General features: G+C 52.7%; 1 protein-coding gene across 1 annotated transcript in view; it reads right to left on the reverse strand.

Annotated features, from left to right (window-relative positions):
• The window catches only part of cpne4b (copine IVb), a 262,123-nt gene that overhangs the window by 99,614 nt on the left and 141,812 nt on the right, over positions 1 to 20,697 (reverse strand). Inside the window, exons 4-5 of the mRNA XM_084312573.1 lie at positions 15,769 to 15,840; positions 14,565 to 14,639 (exon numbers count right to left, since the gene is read on the reverse strand). Of these exons, the coding sequence (XP_084168699.1) occupies positions 14,565 to 14,639; positions 15,769 to 15,840 (147 nt within the window). The remainder of the gene's footprint in view (positions 1 to 14,564; positions 14,640 to 15,768; positions 15,841 to 20,697) is intronic.

Consider the following 20,697-nt stretch of genomic DNA (forward strand, 5'->3'; position numbering starts at 1 on the left):
CCCGGACCGGACATGACAGGTGAAGGCCCGCCTCCAACTCACTAGCGTGAGGAGGCGGATGAAACGCCTGAACCATAATATCCCTGGAGCGGAAAGAACTCCGGATATTTTTTGGCACGAAGGCTGGATTAGGCCGCAGAGTGGCACCGCTATGGGAACGAATAGACAGACACTCGGGCCGCACCGAGAGAGCACAAAGCTCACCCACGCGCTTAGCGGAGGTGATGGCCAGCAAGAACGCAGTCTTGAACGACAGCTGTTCCAACGGCGCTTGCTCAAGAGGCTCAAACGGGGCCAAGGACAACCGACCGAGGACCAATTGAAGATCCCAGCTCGGAGCCAAAGAGCGTTTCACCGGCTTAAGGCGTCGAACGCCAAGCAGGAAACGCTTCACAAGAGGGTGGCCTTACACCACTCTTGGAAAATACGCCACCTACCCGCGTACCCCGCGATAGTGGAGGGAGCATGCGCGTTCCGGATGGTACCAACCACAGAAGGATCCATCCTCTCCAGACTCACCCTCTCACCAGCCAAACCATCAGCAGCTGGCCCAGCACAGGGAACTAACACAGAGACCCGTGCGCTTGAGAGAGGGCCCGCGATGACCAAGGAACAGGCCATGACGGGATACCAAGAGCTGGATCAGGACCGGGAACCACACAGCTGCGCCCCGGTCCGGCGCAATCAGGATCAAGGACCTGCGCTCCTCAACGTACCCGCCCCAACAACTGACCTAACAGATGGGGGAAAGAATCCCAGGCGGCACGGCATCGGTCCCAGACCTGCCTGACTATGTCCGGACGTAATCCCCACCCGTCAGGGTGAGGACCGCCCCGCGACATTACACCTGTACCCACATTCACCCTGCCGGGGATGTGGAGAGCCCTCAGGCCGCGCAGATGGAGAACGCCCATAGCCAGCCGCCCGCCGCCCGGTGCAGACGGGGGGAGCATACTCCTCCCTGTCTGTTGATATACGACGCTGACGTCGTATTGTCCGTCCTGATCAAACACCGTTTGAGGACCAGAAGGACCGCTTTCAATACCAACACATTGAACGTAGCGCAGACCGGGCAGCATGGCTTGCCAGCTGCCCCCTACTGCGTTGGCTCGACGCGTCTCCAGCGAGGGAGGCGTCGGTGAAAAACATGACGTGTGACAGCCTACTGCCCATGGGGACCCCCCTGGTGAGGACCCCAGGCCCTCCCCAGGGGCGAGGTCACCCCCAGTACACCCAGATATGGAACATCTCCAGATCCTGTGTCGCCCGTATCACCTACCCCGTGAGTTTACCGCGGTCATTTTATCCGTCGTGTATATTCATCCACAGGCAAATACCGGCAAAGCGCTGGGGGAATTACACGACCACATCAACAAACAGCAGATCAAGCACCCGGAAGCCGCGACGATAGTGACTGGTGATTTCAACCAGGCAAACCTGAAAAAAGTGATGCCGACCTTTTTCCAGCACATCGCCTGCTCCACAAGAGGGGGGAACACACTCGACCACTGCTACACCCCGTTCAGAGCTGCCTACAAGGCTGTAGCGGCTCCGCCACTGATGGGCTCTGTAAGCGCGAGCGATCACGACTCCATCTTTTTAATCCCAGCATACAAACAGAGATCACGCGAAGTCGTCGTGTCACGTGAGACAAAAAAGTGGTCTGACGAATCAGAGGCCGAGCTCCGTGACGCGTTCAAGGATACAGACTGGGACATGTTTGAAGGAAGCGCCAGTGACGTCAGCGAGTATGCTGACACCGTTGTAAGCTACATAACTACAGTGGCAGACGGCATTGTCCTCACAAAGACGGCGCGGGTTTTCCCAAACCAGAAACCTTGGGTGGACAGCACTATAAGAACAGCCCTAAACTCACGCACCACGGCTTATAACCTGGGCAGAGAGTCAGGAAATATGGAAGAATACAAGGCTTCAGTCTACACTCTGCGCAAGGCTGTTAAACTTGCTAAGAGGACATATGCTGAGAAGCTGGAGACACAAATGGCACAAAACGACACAAGAGGCTTGTGGAGGGGACTGAAGACAATAACTGACTACAAAGTCAGCGCCCCCTCAATGGGGAGCGACGACACCTCTCTAGCGGACAAACTCAACTCCTTCTACGCTCGGTTCGGTGTAGACAGTGTCGCCGCTAGCCCTCTGGCTAGTGACGTCACTGGCGCACCGGCTGTTGTGGAGGGGGGGGGGGCAACCGCGGGGGGGCGGGGGCGCTCTCTCGTTGTCGGAACACAGTGTGAGAAGAGCATTTATGCAGGTGAACACCAGGAAGGCTGCAGGCCCAGATGGTATAACAGGACGCATACTTAAGTCCTGTGCAAACCAGCTTGCCCCGGTGTTCACCGCCATATTTAATCAATCCCTGGCGGAGTCAGTAGTCCCTGCCTGCTTCAAGATGTCTACCATCATCCCTGTACCGAAGAAACCCTCCCCAACATGTCCAAATGATTACAGACCGGTGGCACTCACCTCTGTGGTCATGAAATGTTTCGAGAGGCTGGTCAAGGACCACATTTGTGCCTCTCTCCCCAGTGATATGGACCCTATGCAATTTGCATACAGGACAAACAGGTCCACTGATGACGCGGTCTCCCAGGTACTGCACAGCACTCTCTCCCACCTTGACCGTCAGAAGGGGGGCTATGTGAGACTGTTGTTCATTGACTACAGCTCAGCGTTCAACACCATAGTCCCCACCAGACTGGTGGACAAGCTGATCGAGCTAGGCCTGAGCTCCGCCCTGAGCGCCTGGGTACTGGACTTTCTGAGTGAAAGACCCCAGGCGGTCAGGGTGGGGGGTCAGACCTCCAACACCATCACCCTGAGCATCGGGTCCCCCCAGGGCTGTGTTCTAAGCCCCCTGCTGTACTCACTCTACACACACGACTGTGTGGCCAAGTTCAGCTCCAACTCCATTGTGAAGTTCGCCGACGACACGGTGGTGGTGGGGCTGATCTCGGACAACGACGAGAAGGCCTACCGGGAGGAGGTTGAGGTACTGGAACGTTGGTGCCAGGACAACAGCCTGCTCCTGAACATTGGTAAAACCAAGGAGCTGATCGTGGATTATAGGAGAGGACAGCGGGAGACACACACACCACTGAGGATTAACGGGGCTACCGTGGACAGGGTGAGCAGCTTCAAGTACCTGGGGGTCCACATCTCAGAGGACCTGACATGGTCAACACACATAGGCACAGTAGTAAAGAAAGCGAAGCAGCGCCTCTACCACCTGAGACAGTTAAGGAAGTTCAGAGTATCGGGGAAGATACTCCAGTCCTTCTACTCAGGAGCTGTAGAGAGCATCTTGACCGGAAACATCACTGCCTGGTATGGGAACAGCACGGCACAGGACAAGAAGGCCCTACAGAGTGTGGTGCGCTCAGCCGAGCGTACCACGGGTATTGCGCTACCTCCCCTGCAGGCTCTATACAACAAGAGGTGCAAATCCAGAGCCTGCAGGATAATGAAAGACCCCCACCACCCCAATAACAGCCTGTTCCAGCTGCTGAGGTCAGGCAGACGCCTGCGAATTCTAGAGACTAAGACGGAGAGGCTTAGGCTAAGCTTCTTCCCCCAGGCCATCAGAGCCTTGAACAATGAACATTGAGAGACACAGAAACTGAACTATCCACACACAAGTACATACACGACACGCACGCTGAGCACGCTCACACACTAGCAGCCACTTTAACACTCATGCCGCACACACGCACACTTATGGCCAGAGGAAAGGCCACTTAAAGTAGTATAACATCAGGAACAGTGTATTGCACTACTAAAGCTAACTAGCATGTCCTATATGCTCTGTAAATACTAATGTACAGATACCGAGATGGCACACCATGTACCTGTTTATTGCACTGTTTTATTGGATTCTATTAATATGTTGTACCACTGTATTTTTATTGGATTCTATTATATGTTGTACCACTGTATTGCACATCGTCGCGGGCAAGACCAGCCGCATTTCATTGTATACCTGTATGCCGTGACAATTAAAACTCTTGAATCTTGAATCTTGAATCTTGAATCTACTGACACGGGAACCTTAGCCGCTTCCACTTGCCTCTCACCGGGTCTATTTCCATACTGGAAAAGAACCACCTCCGTAACCTCCTCCTGGGGTGAAGAGGAGGCCAAGAGGGACCACGGAATGAGCAGATGCCCTCATACCGAGCAGGCGTATCACGGACAGCGCCGTAACCGTCCTAGGACGGAACCTCCCGAGCGTGTCACAACACGCTCTGAGAGGGATGCCCATAGCACTCCACCCGTTGACTGGGAAGAGGAGTACTCTACTTCCAGTCTACAGCAACCCCAGGCTGGTAGGAAACCTGCCTGGTATAAGACCTGACGATCCACCTTGACCGCCAAGGACCAGAACGTCGTCAGGGCAGAATACACTTCGTAACCCCTGACGACGCAGAGGCCCCAGTGCGGCCTCCACGCACTTCAAGTCAAGAGTCAAGTCAAGAGTTTTAATTGTCACGGCATACAAGTATACAATGAAATGCGGGTGGTCTTGCCCGCAACGATGTGCAATACAGTGTTACAACATATAATAGAATCCAATAAAAAACAACATTGTGCAATAAACAGGTAACAGGTAACATGGTGTGACATCTCGGTATCTGTACATAGTTATTTACAGAGCATATGTGAATTGCGTATTGGTGAAGATGCGGGGAGCCAGAGAAAAGCCGAACGGCAGCCCCTGGTACTCATACGCTAACCCTGCAAAGGAAGCATAGATAAGCCCTAGGATGGAAGATTGGGGATGCGAACACGCATCCTACAGGTCTATGGAGGAGAACCAGACCCCCACCTGACAGTGTTCAACAGGTAGGAGACGATCCAAAAAATGCTGAACCTTCCCATGGGACAGGTCCAGCATGGGTCTGACACCCCCCCCTCCCGATTTCTCAGGCACCAGAGAACACCGGGAGGAAAATGCCACGACGATGGCTTGCTTCGTCCACAGAGATTGGATCTCGTTGACCAGAGCTGTCACTGCTGGTGAGCCTGACAATAGGGTCTGTACCAAACCCGAAAACGGGTGGGGTTGTGTAAATACAAGTCCCCGCCTCACTGCCTCAGCGTTCTCTCCATCCACCTCGACATATGGTACTGCTGTAGCCATATGTGATGACACTCCCAACGCACCCGCCGCCATGTGGCGCAGGTCCGCTAGGAACTGTAGATAGGCGGCCCGGTCCCACCCGCTGTGCGTAGCCAACCCCGGACCCGTGTGAGCAGAGAGTCGGGACATCTGACCCTGACACTACCCACGAGGCAATCGCACCCAAGGGGGGACCCCGACAGAAAGGGCCGGTTTGATACGGGGGAAGCTGACATCAGTCTAGGTGACAAAAGCTCCCCCACTGAACATCCCTCCAGAACATGCTGAGGAGTTGTTCTGCAGCCGGACATGCAAGGTGTGAGGCCCCCATGGGTTCCTACACACCGTAGCCCTGCAGTGATATTACTACCACCCAAATCACGCGCGCCTGCGAGACCACTGCCAATCTTTCAGGTGTGGGAGGCACCAACATGATACCCGGCCTGGCGAAGGCGAGGTCGGGGAAGCCCGCACTGTGTGCCTCAAAAAGGTTTCGAGCCCCCCTGCTGACAACACTTGTAGTTGACAGACGTAACACCAGGCTCAACCAAACACAGCTTATGGTGTGGGAGCCGCTTGACAGCACAACATTCTCACGGACAGACCCAGGCTCAGCCATCAACTGGGTGTCAGCCCCTGTCCCCATGAGAAGCGAAACGTGGGGCCGCATGCGCTTCAACGAAGGCTCGCGGCCCGCAGCCAAAGAAAACAAATCAGAGCCCCTTTGCCGCTGATGTTGGGGGAGAGAGTGATCGGAGAGCGGGCTGCTCACGGCAGGACGGCGACGGCTTGTATATTCCAAGCCGAGCTCATCCAACATGGCCGATCCCTCGGCCGCCAAGGCTGTCGGCCTTGTGGACACCTGTCGATTCAACGCCCAGGATACCTCTGGCGGGGGAAAACATGGCCGCCTGTCTAGGGCCTCGCCATAGCCGCTGACGAGGCCGTGCTCTCACCTCTGGCTGCGTGGCGTGAGGCGGTGTGGGGCCTAGGACAAATACCGCCCGCGCTCCAGCGGAAGACCAAGATCCTCTGCGGAGAGGGGAGCCCTGAGCGGTTATAGCTTGCGGCTAGGTCAAAGCTAATAACGTCAACAACCTCGCGCAATGTGTCGACGTCGGCTGGCCCTCAAGGCCCCGCCACCAGACACTATTTTTGATAGAAAAAACAGCAATTCGAACACAGTTACTAATCGCTGCCAATTCAATACCGTGGCGGTACAGGCTTTAGCAGCCCACCAGCCACTCGCCGGGCCGACCCACCTCATGGCGTCGGCCGGGCGGGGCACTGTTTCAACATGTCAAAAGCAAAGGACTGATGCTAACACGGAGCACCAGTGGTGGTTGCAACCAGCAACCTCCACTGTGGTGTGCACCATGAAGGGGTTAATGAATAAATGATCTAACACCACGAATATACTGTAGAATGGGCTATCCCATGCACACAACGTTAAGGGGATGTGGACCAGAGAGAACCAGTCCTGCATTCATTCATAATATTCACAAACAGCACACCAGCCCTAGACCTCAGCCCATTTACCCATGAAAAGGTAAATAAAGCCCCCCCGCAATACTCCCCCAGTAGACACCGATTGACCGTCAGCATGAATGGTTGAGAGGAGGGAAGACTGTAGTGTAGACAGACATTCCCACAGCAGGGAGACAAAACAGAAACAGTAGCCCAACATAGCATAGCGTTAGCCGCGCGCTCCAGGATAACGAGGAAAACAACAACGTTTACACAGATATCCCGCCGCTTGCGCCAATACACAACTCAGTTGTCTCCCGGGACAACTCGAGCACATCACAAACGCCAGCATTGTTATGGTTTGACACCGACCCCAAACGCACGACACAAGAGAGTAGGAATTCAGAGTTGCCAAATACAAGGGCTTGTTTATTTGAATACTAAATATAAAGAGTACAGGATAGGCAAGTCAACAAGACAGGTACATAGGCCAGGGGGCAAAAGTTCTGCTGCTCTGCAGCTTCTCCCGTGGTGGTAGTTTGGGAATAGCAGATGTTGACGTCAGAACCGCTCTGCAGAATTCTCTCTGCAGAATCTCCGATGTGTTGCGAGACCGAGAGAGGGAGAGAGGGAACGAGTCAACAACAGTGCAGTTTGAACGAGCAGGAGAACAGGGTGAACTAATCTTCGTGTAATTAAACACAGTGAGCACAATTCCAAAAACAAATCCCAAGTGAATCTCTTTGTGTAATACACACAGTGAGCAAAATTCCAAACACAGTCCCAAGTGAATATCTTCGTGTAATATACACAGTGAGCAAAATTCCAAACACAGTCCCAAGTGAATATCTTCGTGTAATATACACACAGTAGTGAAGTCCAAAAACAATCCAAATGTGAAATAATATCTTCGGTGTGAGCAACACACAGAGGGAGATGAAAAGTCCCAAAAATATTATCCCAGAGGGAACAAACAAAAGGGAACGCTGGGTGAGTGACTGTCTGACAAAAAGGTGGTAATCTTCAGTGTAATAGTTACACACGAAAAACGGAATAGATCAAGACAGTCAATAAAAACTCACCCAGACGTAATGCGTAATGGTGCTGGAACAACAGCGGAGCGAGCGCGCGCCACGGGAACAGGTGTCCAAGAGGAAGGCTTCTTGGAAAAATCCTGGAGATAGCACATAGAGCAAAAGCAGCAGCAGCAGCAAAACGGAGAATGCAACCAGAGAAAAATCAAGACGATCCAACAAACTTAGAGTGGAGAAACGGGGTATAAATAATAAGGGATTGATTGATTGACAAGCAGTGACAGCTGGGGAATGTGATTGAAAAGCGTGCAGACCTGAGAGAACCAATCAGCGACGTCTCTGATGACGTCACTGGGAAGAAGCGTGTGAATGAGGGAATTGAAATAATTAACAGAAAAAACAAATGAAAACAGAGCGAGGTGGTTAAGGGAACAGAACGAGTGAGAGAGCAAGGACAGAAACCTCACAGTTCCCCCCCTCCGCGGGAGCCACCCGGCGACCAGGCCGACCCGGCTCGTCAGGATGGGCTCGATGGAAGTCGGTGATCAAGCCGGGATCCACGATGAGCTGCCGGGAGACCCAGCTACGCTCCTCAGGGCCGTAACCCTCCCAGTCCACCAGGTATTGGAACCCCCGGCCCCGCCGACGAACGCCCATCAACCGGCGGACCTGCCACTGGGGGTGACCATCCACCAACACGGGAGGCGGCGGATCAGGAGCTGGAGGCATAAGGGGACTGAGGGAGACGGGCTTAACCCGGGAGACATGGAACACGGGGTGGATGTGCATGGATGCAGGAAGCTTCAGGCGCAGGGCCGCCGGACTGAGTACCTTCAGGACCTCGAAAGGCCCGACGAAACGGGGGTTGAGCTTCTTGGCCGAGGACCGTAGCGGGAGGTCCTTCGCGGAGAGCCACACCCTCTGCCCAGGGCGGTAAGTCGGCGCAGGAACCCGGCGCCGGTCGGCACCACGACAGGCGCGCTCAGATGTCCGGAGCAGCGCGGTCCTGGTGATCTCCCAAACTCGTCGGCAGCGGTCGAGGTGGACCTGCACGGAGGGAACTGCCACTTCTGTCTCCTGTGCGGGGAAAAGAGGGGGCTGGTAGCCCAGGGAGACCTCAAAAGGGGAGAGGCCGGTGGCGGAACTGACCATTGAATTGATGGAGTATTCAACCCAGGGAAGGAAACGGCTCCAGGATGCTGGTCTCTCGGCTGCCACACACCGAAGAGCAGACTCTACGCTCTGGTTCATCCTCTCCGTCTGCCCGTTAGTCTGGGGATGATAACCAGAGGAGAGACTGACCGTTGCCCCCAATCCCTTGCAAAAGGCCCGCCATACCTGGGAGGTGAACTGGGGCCCCCGGTCAGAGACGATGTCCTGGGGAAAGCCATGAAGGCGGAACACGTGGTGCGTCAGGAGGTCCGCCGTCTCGGCCGCCGAGGGAAGCTTGGAGAGGGCCACGAGGTGGACCCCCTTGCTGAATCGATCCACCACGGTCAGAAGGCAGGTGTTCCCCTGGGAGGAGGGCAGACCAGTGACGAAGTCGAGCGCCACATGTGACCACGGACGGCTCGGAATGGGAAGTGGCTGCAAGAGCCCGGAGGGTGCCTGGTGAGAGGCCTTGCTGCGGGCACAGACCGCGCAGGCCAATACGAACTCCTTGACGTCGTTCCGCATGGTGGGCCACCAGAAACGACGAGCCAGGAAGGAGAACGTGCGATGGACGCCAGGGTGGCAGGCGAACCGGCTGGTATGGCCCCACAGCAGTACCTGGGACCGGACAGAGTCGGGGACGAAGAGACGACTCCTAGGGACGTTGCTTGGAGCACGTTGGAAGCGTAGGGCACGCCTCACCACACCCTCGATGCCCAAGGTGATGGCTCCAACCACTCGGGCCTCCGGGAGGATGGGAGAAGGGTCCTCAGAGGGTGGAGCCCCCTTGGAGTGCATCCGGGACAGGGAGTCGGCCTTCGTGTTGCGGGAACCGGGGCGGAAGGTCAGCGAGAAGTCGAACCGGCTGAGGAAACTGGCCCATCTCGCCTGCCGACCGTTGAGGCGCCTGGAAGCGCGGATGAACGTCAGGTTCTTGTGGTCCGTCCAGATGGTAAAAGGCTCCTCGGCACCCTCTAGCCAATGACGCCACTCTTCCAGCGCAGCCACGACCGCCAGCAGCTCCCGATTGCCGGTGTTGTAGTTCCTCTCGGCGGGGAGGAAGCGACGCGAGTAGAAGGCGCAAGGATGCACCTTCTGGTCTGAAAGAGATCGCTGGGATAGGACAGCGCCCAGGCCAGAATCCGAGGCGTCCACCTCCACGATGAACTGTCTCTTGGGGTCAGGGTGGAGCAGGATAGGGGCAGAAGTGAACCTTCTCTTGAGGGAGCGGAACGCAGCGCATGCCGCTGGGGACCAGTCGAACGGCAGAGCGGGGGAGGTTAGCTTGGTAAGTGGCTCCGCCACTTGACTGTAGTTTCGGATGAACCTTCGGTAGAAGTTGGCGAACCCGAGGAAACTCTGTAACTCCTTCCGAGTGGTGGGTTCTGGCCAATCCTCCACAGCCTGGATCTTGTGAGGATCCGCTCGGGTCAAGCCCTTCTCAACGATGAAGCCCAGGTAGTCGACGGAGTTGGAGTGAAAACGGCACTTCTCCGCCTTGACGAAGAGCCGATTGTGGAGGAGGCGCTCCAGCACACGGCGGACATGCAGGATGTGTTCCTCGAGGGTCCTGGAAAAGATGAGAATGTCGTCCAGGTACACCACCACGAACACCTCCAGCATGTCACGAAGGACGTCGTTCATGAGTGCCTGGAATACCGCCGGGGCGTTGGTGAGGCCGAACGGCATTACAAGGTACTCGTAGTGGCCCCTGGGGGTCTTGAAGGCGGTCTTCCATTCATCGCCCTCACGGATACGGACAAGATGGTAGGCACTTCGGAGGTCCAGCTTGGTGAAGAACGAGGCCTGGGTCAGTGGCTCGAAGGTGGAGCTCATGAGAGGTAGGGGGTATTTGTTCTTGATGGTGATCTCGTTGAGCTGACGATAGTCGATGCAGGGTCGCAGGTCCCCATCCTTCTTACCAACAAAGAAGAACCCGGCCGCCACCGGGGAGGAGGAAGGCCGAATGAGTCCTGCTTCCAATGACTCAGAGATGTAGAGATCCATCGCCTTCTTCTCCGGGACAGTCAGACTGTAGAGGCGGCTGCCGGGAAGGGGAGCCCCTTGGCGGAGGTCGATGGCGCAGTCATAGGGGCGGTGAGGTGGAAGGGCCTGAGCCCTGGTCTTACTGAATACCTCCATGAGGTCGTGGTACTCGGGAGGTATGGACGAGGGGTCCGGGGGCAACTCACCAGCGGGCCTCCGGGGCGGGGGACAGGACGCCGCCTGCAGACAGCGGGCGTGACAGGAGGAGCTCCAGCCCCTGATGGTACCGGAGGACCAGGCGATGTGGGGCTCGTGCAGCGCGAGCCAGGGCCTACCCAGGACCACCGGGACAAGGGGGGATTGGGTAATGAGGAACTGGATTCTCTCGACGTGGTTCCCAGCGATGGTCAGCACGACTGGGCCGGTGCGTTGAGAGATGTCGGCCAGGCGGTGTTGGTCCAACGAAAAGATCTCCAAGGGCCTCACAAGGTCCTCAAGAGGTATGTTGGCTCGGGTGGCAAACTCGAAGTCGAGGAAATTCTCGTCTGCCCCAGAGTCGATGAGGGCCTCCACCGTGGCACGTTGGTCCCCCCAGGCCAGGGTGACGCTCATCAGATGGTCAGGAGGTGCGCGGCGCTGGGAATGGGAAAAACGGCTCACCAGGATTTCCCGGGGTCTCGGTGAGCCTGATCTTTTGGCCGGGTGGGGCAGTCGGCGAGACGGTGTCCCGCACCTCCGCAGTAGAGGCAGAGACCGGACCTGAGCCTTGCCTCACGCTCCGCCTGGCTCAGATGAGAGCGTCCCAGCTGCATGGGTTCCTCCTCGCGAACCGAACGGGGAAGCCTGTTACCACCAGTAGTGTTGGGGACGGGGCGTCCAGGAGTCCGGGGTGCTTCAGGAGGTAACAGTCGGGTCCTCTCGCGCCTTCTCTCCAGGAGGCGTCCCTCAATACGGATGACGAGGCTAAACAGATCCTCGAGGGAGTCGGGCAACTCCCGGGTAGCGAGCTGGTCCCGGACTGCATCACTGAGCCCCCTCAAGAAGGTTAGGCGAAGAGCAGGTTCGTTCCATCCACTCTCCACCGCCGCCAGTCGAAACTCCATGACATAGTCCGTCACCCTGCCGCTCCCCTGACGGAAGGTCCCCAACCGGGCTCCAGGGTCCAGACCTCGGGCTGGATGGTGGAACACTCTGCGGAGCTCCGCCACGAAGTCTGGATAGGAAAACAAAAAATCTGCTTCCATTGCCCAGGAGGAAGTGACCCACTGGGCAGCATGGCCTGAAAGTAAGTTCGTTATATAAGCCACTTGGGACCCACGAGCAGAAAAACGGCTTGGTTGATGACGGAAAACCAACTCACATTGCATGATGAATGTGGCACACTCCTCGGGATTACCGTCGAACAGCCGTGGGACGGAGAGACGGGGTTCCCGAGATGCGAGATCTGCTGGGGCTGCGGGGAATGCTCCTGAAGGGTGTGAGAGATGAAAGGTATTAACGGTGTCGCCCAGCGAGTGAAGCTGAGCGAGAATGTCGGACTGTTGTCCCGCCATAGCGGCCATTGAACCCTGCATAGGCAGGACCTGATCCCTGAGATTCTGCACCGCAGCCGCAGCCCGCTCTAATTGGAGACTGTGATCCCTGGTCAACTCGACTTGATTTGCAAGTGCGGTTCTGACCCTCTCTGTGTCGGCTGGGGTCGTCATTTTGGTTGGATCGTAATGTTATGGTTTGACACCGACCCCAAACGCACGACACAAGAGAGTAGGAATTCAGAGTTGCCAAATACAAGGGCTTGTTTATTTGAATACTAAATATAAAGAGTACAGGATAGGCAAGTCAACAAGACAGGTACATAGGCCAGGGGGCAAAAGTTCTGCTGCTCTGCAGCTTCTCCCGTGGTGGTAGTTTGGGAATAGCAGATGTTGACGTCAGAACCGCTCTGCAGAATTCTCTCGGCAGAATCTCCGATGTGTTGCGAGACCGAGAGAGGGAGAGAGGGAACGAGTCAACAACAGTGCAGTTTGAACGAGCAGGAGAACAGGGTGAACTAATCTTCGTGTAATTAAACACAGTGAGCACAATTCCAAAAACAAATCCCAAGTGAATCTCTTCGTGTAATACACACAGTGAGCAAAATTCCAAACACAGTCCCAAGTGAATATCTTCGTGTAATATACACAGTGAGCAAAATTCCAAACACAGTCCCAAGTGAATATCTTCGTGTAATATACACACAGTAGTGAAGTCCAAAAACAATCCAAATGTGAAATAATATCTTCGGTGTGAGCAACACACAGAGGGAGATGAAAAGTCCCAAAAATATTATCCCAGAGGGAACAAACAAAAGGGAACGCTGGGTGAGTGACTGTCTGACAAAAAGGTGGTAATCTTCAGTGTAATAGTTACACACGAAAAACGGAATAGATCAAGACAGTCAATAAAAACTCACCCAGACGTAATGCGTAATGGTGCTGGAACAACAGCGGAGCGAGCGCGCGCCACGGGAACAGGTGTCCAAGAGGAAGGCTTCTTGGAAAAATCCTGGAGATAGCACATAGAGCAAAAGCAGCAGCAGCAGCAAAACGGAGAATGCAACCAGAGAAAAATCAAGACGATCCAACAAACTTAGAGTGGAGAAACGGGGTATAAATAATAAGGGATTGATTGATTGACAAGCAGTGACAGCTGGGGAATGTGATTGAAAAGCGTGCGGACCTGAGAGAACCAATCAGCGACGTCTCTGATGACGTCACTGGGGAGAAGCGTGTGAATGAGGGAATTGAAATAATTAACAGAAAAAACAAATGAAAACAGAGCGAGGTGGTTAAGGGAACAGAACGAGTGAGAGAGCAAGGACAGAAACCTCACAAGCATTGTCATGCCTAGTGACATCCCACAGCGGGGAACAGTAGAACAGTGACCCAGCATTATAGCATTTAGTATTAGCAGCGAGCTCCAGGACAGCCTGAGAAACGTCCACCTCAGAGGGACGTTTACCCAAACATCCTGCCCCTGGCGCCGATATACAACTCGGTTGTCTACAAAACAACAAGCAGCATTTACTAACACCAGCGATAATGCCTAGTGGCGCAAGTCCTACCTTGTGTGAGGTAGCTCGATAGCTACACCTCACACGCCGTCCCTCTGTCTGCTGTCAACAAGACGAGGGGACTACAGACTCTACGCTGAGATGCATCGAAATGCATCCCGCTGCAGAGTCGCAGAACCCATACGAGCGCCGTCAGAACATGCCGCGAAGATTCCAGGGGTAGGCAAATCTTCGGTAAGCACTCAACCTAATTTCTCTAAACTTTTCATGACAACTAGTTGCATAGGATGGAAACGAAAACAGAGGAAGAGCGAGTGGTGACCACGCCTAGTGCTATATAGTACGTAGCACTAGGGCGGGGCCTGGCAGGTGCTGGGTGTATTGTTTTTTATTCGTTCATGGAGTACACTAGGTACTGGAGATGAGGTATATCTCGATGGCGAAGAGCAGGACGCGATTCGCCAGTACGACTAATATAACCATCTGTAGTGTGGTAGTGAAAGGGTCAACCATCTGTAGTGTGGTAGTGAAAGGGTCAACTGTCTGTAGTGTGGTAGGGAAAGGGTTAACCTTCTGTAGTGTGGTGGTGAAAGGGTTAACCTTATGTAGTGTAGTAGTGAAAGGGTTAACCTTATGTAATGTGGTAGTGAAGGGTTAACCGTCTGTAGTGTGGTAGTGAAAGGGTTAAAACACACACACACACACACACACACACACACACACACACACACACCTTGTCGTCAAGCTTGCGAGCGCTGAAGCAGAGTTCTACATAATCATCGTTACCAGACAACTCCTCTGCTGTTACCTTGAGAGATACAGAGAGAGAGAGGGGGTGAGAGAGAGGGAGGGGGGAGAGAGAGGGACAGAGGAAGGGAGATACGGAGATAGAGAGAGGGAGAGGGGGGAGAGAGGGATAGAGGGAAGGAGAGATACACACAGTCGGTGAGTGAGTGAGTGAGTGAGTGAGTGAGTGAGTGAGTGAGTGAGTGAGTGAGTGAGTGAGTGAGTGAGTGAGTGAGTGAGTGAGTGAGTGAGTGAGTGAGTGAGTGAGTGAGAGTGTGGGAGAGAGAGTGTGGGAGAGAGAGAAAGAGATATATGGAAAAAAGGAGAGGGATAGAGACAGACAGAGATGGAGAGATAAAGAGATCAAACGAGGGGGAGGAAGAGAGAGACAGAGACAGACAGAGAGCGAGAGGGAAAGAAAGGGAGAGAAGAAAGAAAAGAGCAATGGGAAGACAGAGTGAATGAGACAGAGATGATAAAAGAGATCAGAGAGACATAGAGAGAGAAATGAGGTGATAGGGGGGGCAGAGAGGGGGAGATAGAGACAGGGAGGGAGAGAGAGCCAGAAGGAGAGAGAGGGATAGAGGGGTAGAGAGGGATAGAGAGACAGAAAGGGAGAGAGGGACAGAGAGACAGAAAGGGAGAGAGAGACAGAGAGAGTGAGGAAGATACAGATAGGGAGAGAGCAAGACAGAGAGGGGGAGAGAGACAGAGAGAGAGAGACAGAGAGGGAGAGAAAGACAGAAAGGGAGGGAGGCAGAGAGTGAGAGAGGGGGGAGAGAGAGACACAGAGGGAGAGGGAGAGAGACAAAAACAAAGACAGAGAGGGAGAGAGAGACAGAGGGAGAGAGACAGAGAGAGAGAGACAGAGAGGGAGAGAGAGACAGAGAGAGACAGAGAGGGAGAGAGACAGAGAGGGAGAGAGACAGAGGGGGAGAGATAGTGAGAGAGAGGGAGAGAAAGAGACAGAGTGAGAGAGAGAATAAAATGAGGAATACAACATCATCTTTATTATCTCCATTCAGAGAATGGAGTGTGTGTGTGTGTGTGTGTGTGTGTGTGTGTGTGTGTGTGTGTGTGTGTGTGTGTGTGTGTGTGTGTGTGTGTGTGTGTGTGTGTGTGTGTGTGAGTGTGCGCGACCCATCTCCTACCGTAATGGAAGACTTGCTGGCGGTGTTTCCCTGCTTGAGTAAAGCTTTGGTCAATTTCCTCTGGGAGACGATCTGAGACACACACACACACAAACACGCACGCACGCACACACACACACACATACATACATACATACACACACACACACACACGCACATACATACACTCATCTCACATTATTGTTGTATGCAATATAGAATACTATTTAATTTTATTTATTTAACCAGTAAATCCCTTAAATGCATTTTTTGAGAGACCCGGACAAGGTAACACACCATCACAACGTTACAGAAATGACGATAGCACGACTGAATCACTGACAACAGGCAACAGACGTTTCACGTACGAAACAATCTTGTGAAAAAGCAATTCCACTCTTTAGTTACACCAGGGTTTTTTCACATAATATTATAACAGACACAGGCTACTGTTCAACTTGAACTAGTAAGTTCAAGTTCAAGTTGTTTAGTTGTCAAATACACAACAATACAGGGGGCATTGCAGCTAATGAACTTATTGTGTTTGGAGCTCAGACTCAACAGTGCACAATTAAGAAACATCAATGAATACAAGAATGGTAACATGGTAGTAGTAGTAACATCAAATAAAATATAAAAGAGGTAAGATAAAATAGTCAATTATTTACAGAAAGTGTCTTGCATGTAGTGTATGTGCGATGATAAGGTGCAGTGCAGGTTGTGTGTGTGTGTGTGTGTCCAATAACGATAAGTAGAAGTAGTACGATAAATAAAATATAAAAATGATAACAATAAAATAGTCAATCCAATTCCACTTGTGGTAATTTTTTGTAATTATTTATTTATCTTTTGCTGTAGAGGATAGGTATATTATTTGTTGATATTGATAATAATACATATTAATATGATATTGTAAGGAAGGGGCAGGACCAGATAAGCTTTGCTTATTTCTGTCCGTTCTCGAACAAAACCATTTGTCTTGAGCTATGTTAATTATAGCTTCCATGTCTAGGAAGATATATCTTATTTTATTTGTATTTATATATTTATATATATTCTTTTTTAATTTAGTTTGTTATTACAAATTTGTGTGTTTATGGTTGTTCGAGATAAATAAAGATCAAATAAAATCAAACTGTGTCAGGTGTGGACTGTCCCAAACTAGATTCTACTCGCATTGTGATCCGATGAGAGAAACTTCACCCAAAGTGGTTATTTGATGTCATAAATATCCAGCCATGTACACATGCATACATACATCATTTCTGTTTTCAGTTTAGTTTCAGTTAGTTTCCAGAGTGGGTTAGCTAGTTTCAGTTTAGTTTTTTTTATGTTTTGGTTTTAGTTTAGTTTTTTTTTATTCGTTTCAGTATTAGTTTTATTTATTTAAAATATGTTTGTAATATAGGGGGTATTTGTCAGGGGAAAGATCTAAGAAGTTCAGAATAGTTATTGCATAATAGAAACACTTTGTGAAGGCAACTGACTTGTCCTGTAGATGTCCCAGTTTCAATAAACTGTGAGGGCTGTGGGTGTGTGTGTGTGTGTGTGGGTCACGAGCAGTTATATGGTCGTACTGGCGAATCGCGTCCCGCTCTTTCGCCATATCGAGATATACCTCATCTCCAGTACCTACTGTACTACATGAACGAAAACAAAGCACCCGTGCACTTGACCAGGCCCCGCCCCAGTGACCTCCTATAAGGCACCAGGCGTGGTCATACTCGCCCTTCCTCTAACTCGCGTCCAGGTAGGATCTGCGCCACTAGGCATAACAATGCTGGCGTTGGTGATGCTGCTCAAGTTGTCCCGGGAGACAACTGAGTTGTGTATTGGCGCAAGGGGCAGGATATCTGGGTAAACGTTGTTGTTTTCCCGGTTATCCTGGAGCGTGCGGCTAACGCTATGCTATATGCTGGGTTACTGTTTCTGTTTTTGATTCCCCGCTGAGGGCTGTCTTTCTAAAAGGTCTTCCCTCCTCTTAACCATTCATGCTGACGGTCAATCGGTGTCTACTGTTGGGAGTATTAACGGGGGCTTGTTTACCTTTTTCATGGGTGAATGGGCTGAGGCCTAGGGCTGGTGTGCTTTTTGTGAATATTATGAATGGTATGCGGGACTGGTGTTCTCTGGTCCGCATCCCCTTAACGTTGTGTGTATGGGCTAGCCCATTCTACAGTGTATTGGTGGTGTTTTAGTTCATTTATTCATTAACCCCTTCATGGGTGCACACCACAGTGGAGGTTGCTGGTTGCAACCACCACTGGTGCTCCGTGTTTATGAAGCAGGTGGCATCAGACCTTTGCCTCTGGCATGTTGAAACAGTGCCCCGCCCGGCCGACGCATGAGGTGAGTCGGACCGGCGGGTGGCTGGTGGGCTGTTAAGCCTATACCGCCACGGTATAGAATTAGCAGCGATTAGTAACTTTGTTCGAATTGCTGTTTTTTTCTGTCAAAAATGGTGTCTGGTGGCGGGGCCATGAGGGCCAGCCGACGTTGAAACATTGCGCAAGGTTTTTGACGTTATTAGCTTTGACCTAGCCGCAAGCTATAACCGCAGGGAGGGCTAGGATGCTGTCAACGCTTGTTTACAGACATCTTGGTTGGATTAGTCTCCCTTTGAGGGGGTGAGAAGTTAAAAATACCATATGTCGAGGTGGATGGAGAGAACGCTGAGGCGGGGACTTGTGTTTACACAACCCCACCCGTTTTCAGGTTTGGTACAGACCCTATTGTCAGGGTCACCAGCAGTGACAGCTCTGGTCAACGAGATCCAATCTCTGTGGGCGAAGCAAGCCATCATCGTGGCGTTTTCCTCCCGGTATTCTCTGGTGCCCAAGAAATCGGGAGGGGGGGTATCAGACCCATGCTGGACCTGTCCCATGGGAAGGTTCAGCATTTTGGACCGTCTCCTACCTGTTGAACACTGTCAGGTGGGGGCCTGGTTCTCCTCCATAGACCTGTAGGATGCGTATTCGCATCCCCGATCTTCCATCCTAGGGCTTACCTACGCTTCCTTTGCAGGGTTTAGCGTATGAGTACCAGAGGCTGCCGTTCGGCTTTTCTCTGGCTCCCCGCATCTTCACCAAGTGCGTGGAGGCCGCACTGGGGCCTCTGCGTCATCAGGGGTTACGAAGTATATTCTGCCCTGATGACGTTCTGGTCCTTGGCGGTCAAGGTGGATCGTCAGGTCTCATACCAGGCAGGTGGTGGCTGGCTATGGGCGTTCTCCATCTGCGCAGCCTGAGGGCTCTCCACATCCCCGGCAGGGTGAATGTGGGTACAGGTGTGATGTTGCGGGGCGGTCCTCACCCTGACGAGTGGGGATTACGTCCGGACATAGTCGGGCAGGTCTGGGACCGATGCCGTGGCCGCCTGGGATTCTGTACGTTTTTCCCCCCATACATCTGATAGGTCAGTTGTTGGTGCGGATACGTCGGGAGCGCAGGACCTTGGTCCTGTTCGCGCCGGACTGGGGCACAGCTGTGTGGTTCCCGGTCTTGATCCAGCTCTTGTTAGCCCCGCCGTGGCCTGTTCCTTGGTCGTTGCGGGCCCTCTCTCAGGCGCACGGGTCTCTGTGTCAGTTCCCTGTGCTGGGCCAGCCTCTGATGGTTTGGCTGGTGAGAGGGTGAGTCTGGAGAGGATGGAGCCTTCTGTGGTCGACACCATCCGGAACGCGCATGCTCCCTCCACTATCGCGGGTTACGCGGGTAGGTGGTGTATTTTCCAAGAGTGGTGTAAGGTGGGGGGCTGGGAACCGGTGTCCTGCCCCCTGGACGCTGTCCTTTTCCTTCATTCAGTCTATCGTGGAGTGGCGGCCTCTGCCGCCTTGTTAGGGGGGGCCTCGTTGGAGGACATCTGTGCTGCGGCCTCCTGGTCCTCCCCGGGTCCCTTCGTTAGGTTTTATCTCATGGACATGACTGGGGGTTCTGTCTCGCAGGCGGTTCTGAGGTCTGGGACCTCCCCTGCGTCCCGCCCTTCGGTGGGTTAGCAGGGATGTGTGGGTGTGTGCCACGAGGTGATGTGTGTCTGTGCTGTGCGTTTTAGGGGTTTCTAGTTCCCTCTTTTTCGCACTTGGGTGGAGTTGACTGCCGCCCCCTCTTCCCTAGAAAGGGGGGGTGACGGGACTCCCCTCCCCCCTGGTGGTAGGGCTTGCGGGTCCTCAGGGGGGTACATTTGTCGGTCCTCGCGTCTGCTCTGTCCCAATATCTAGATATGGCAAAAGAGCGAGACGCGATTCGCCAGTACAACCATATAATGATAGGTTATGAGTACTGGCTGAGCGTCTCCCCTGAGGTCTCTTGAGGGTTTTTTTTCCTGATGGAAAACTTTTCCCGAGGAAGGGCGAGTATGACCACACCTGGTGCCTTATAGGAGGTCACTGGGGCGGGGCCTGGTCAAGTGCACGGGTGCTTTGTTTTCGTTCATGTAGTACAGTAGGTACTGGAGATGAGGTATATCTCGATATGGCGAAAGAGCGAGACGCTCAGCCAGTACTCATATAACTACGTTATATACATAACCTATCAATAACAGGGACTCTTAAAGTTATCCGTGAAACGAACAACCACTAGACTGCAGTGCTTACGCAGATATTTTAGGAGGGGTGAAATTAAACAACACAAAACATCCTTTACAGGTGGAAGTCTCAAAGAGAGAAATTAAGAAAATAAATCAAGTCCAAAATACAGGAACAATAAACCTCCACTTAGGGAGTTTATTTATAGAATAAAGCGAGTAGCCTAAACTATGAATGACTACCATAAAGCTAAACTCTGAATCAGAGATCAGACTAGGGCTGGGCGATATGACCAAAAACGTTATCGCGATAAAATTATAAAATTATTTTCATATAATTCGATATCGATAATTATCGTCGATATAATGTCCGTCAAGTTTAATTAACTTCTTATGCTGCTGCGAATGTCTCAAGTCGAGTTGATGTCGTCA

Source organism: Notolepis coatsorum (genome assembly GCF_963971535.1).
Source record: "Notolepis coatsorum genome assembly, chromosome: 4".
Taxonomy (NCBI): domain Eukaryota; kingdom Metazoa; phylum Chordata; class Actinopteri; order Aulopiformes; family Paralepididae; genus Notolepis; species Notolepis coatsorum.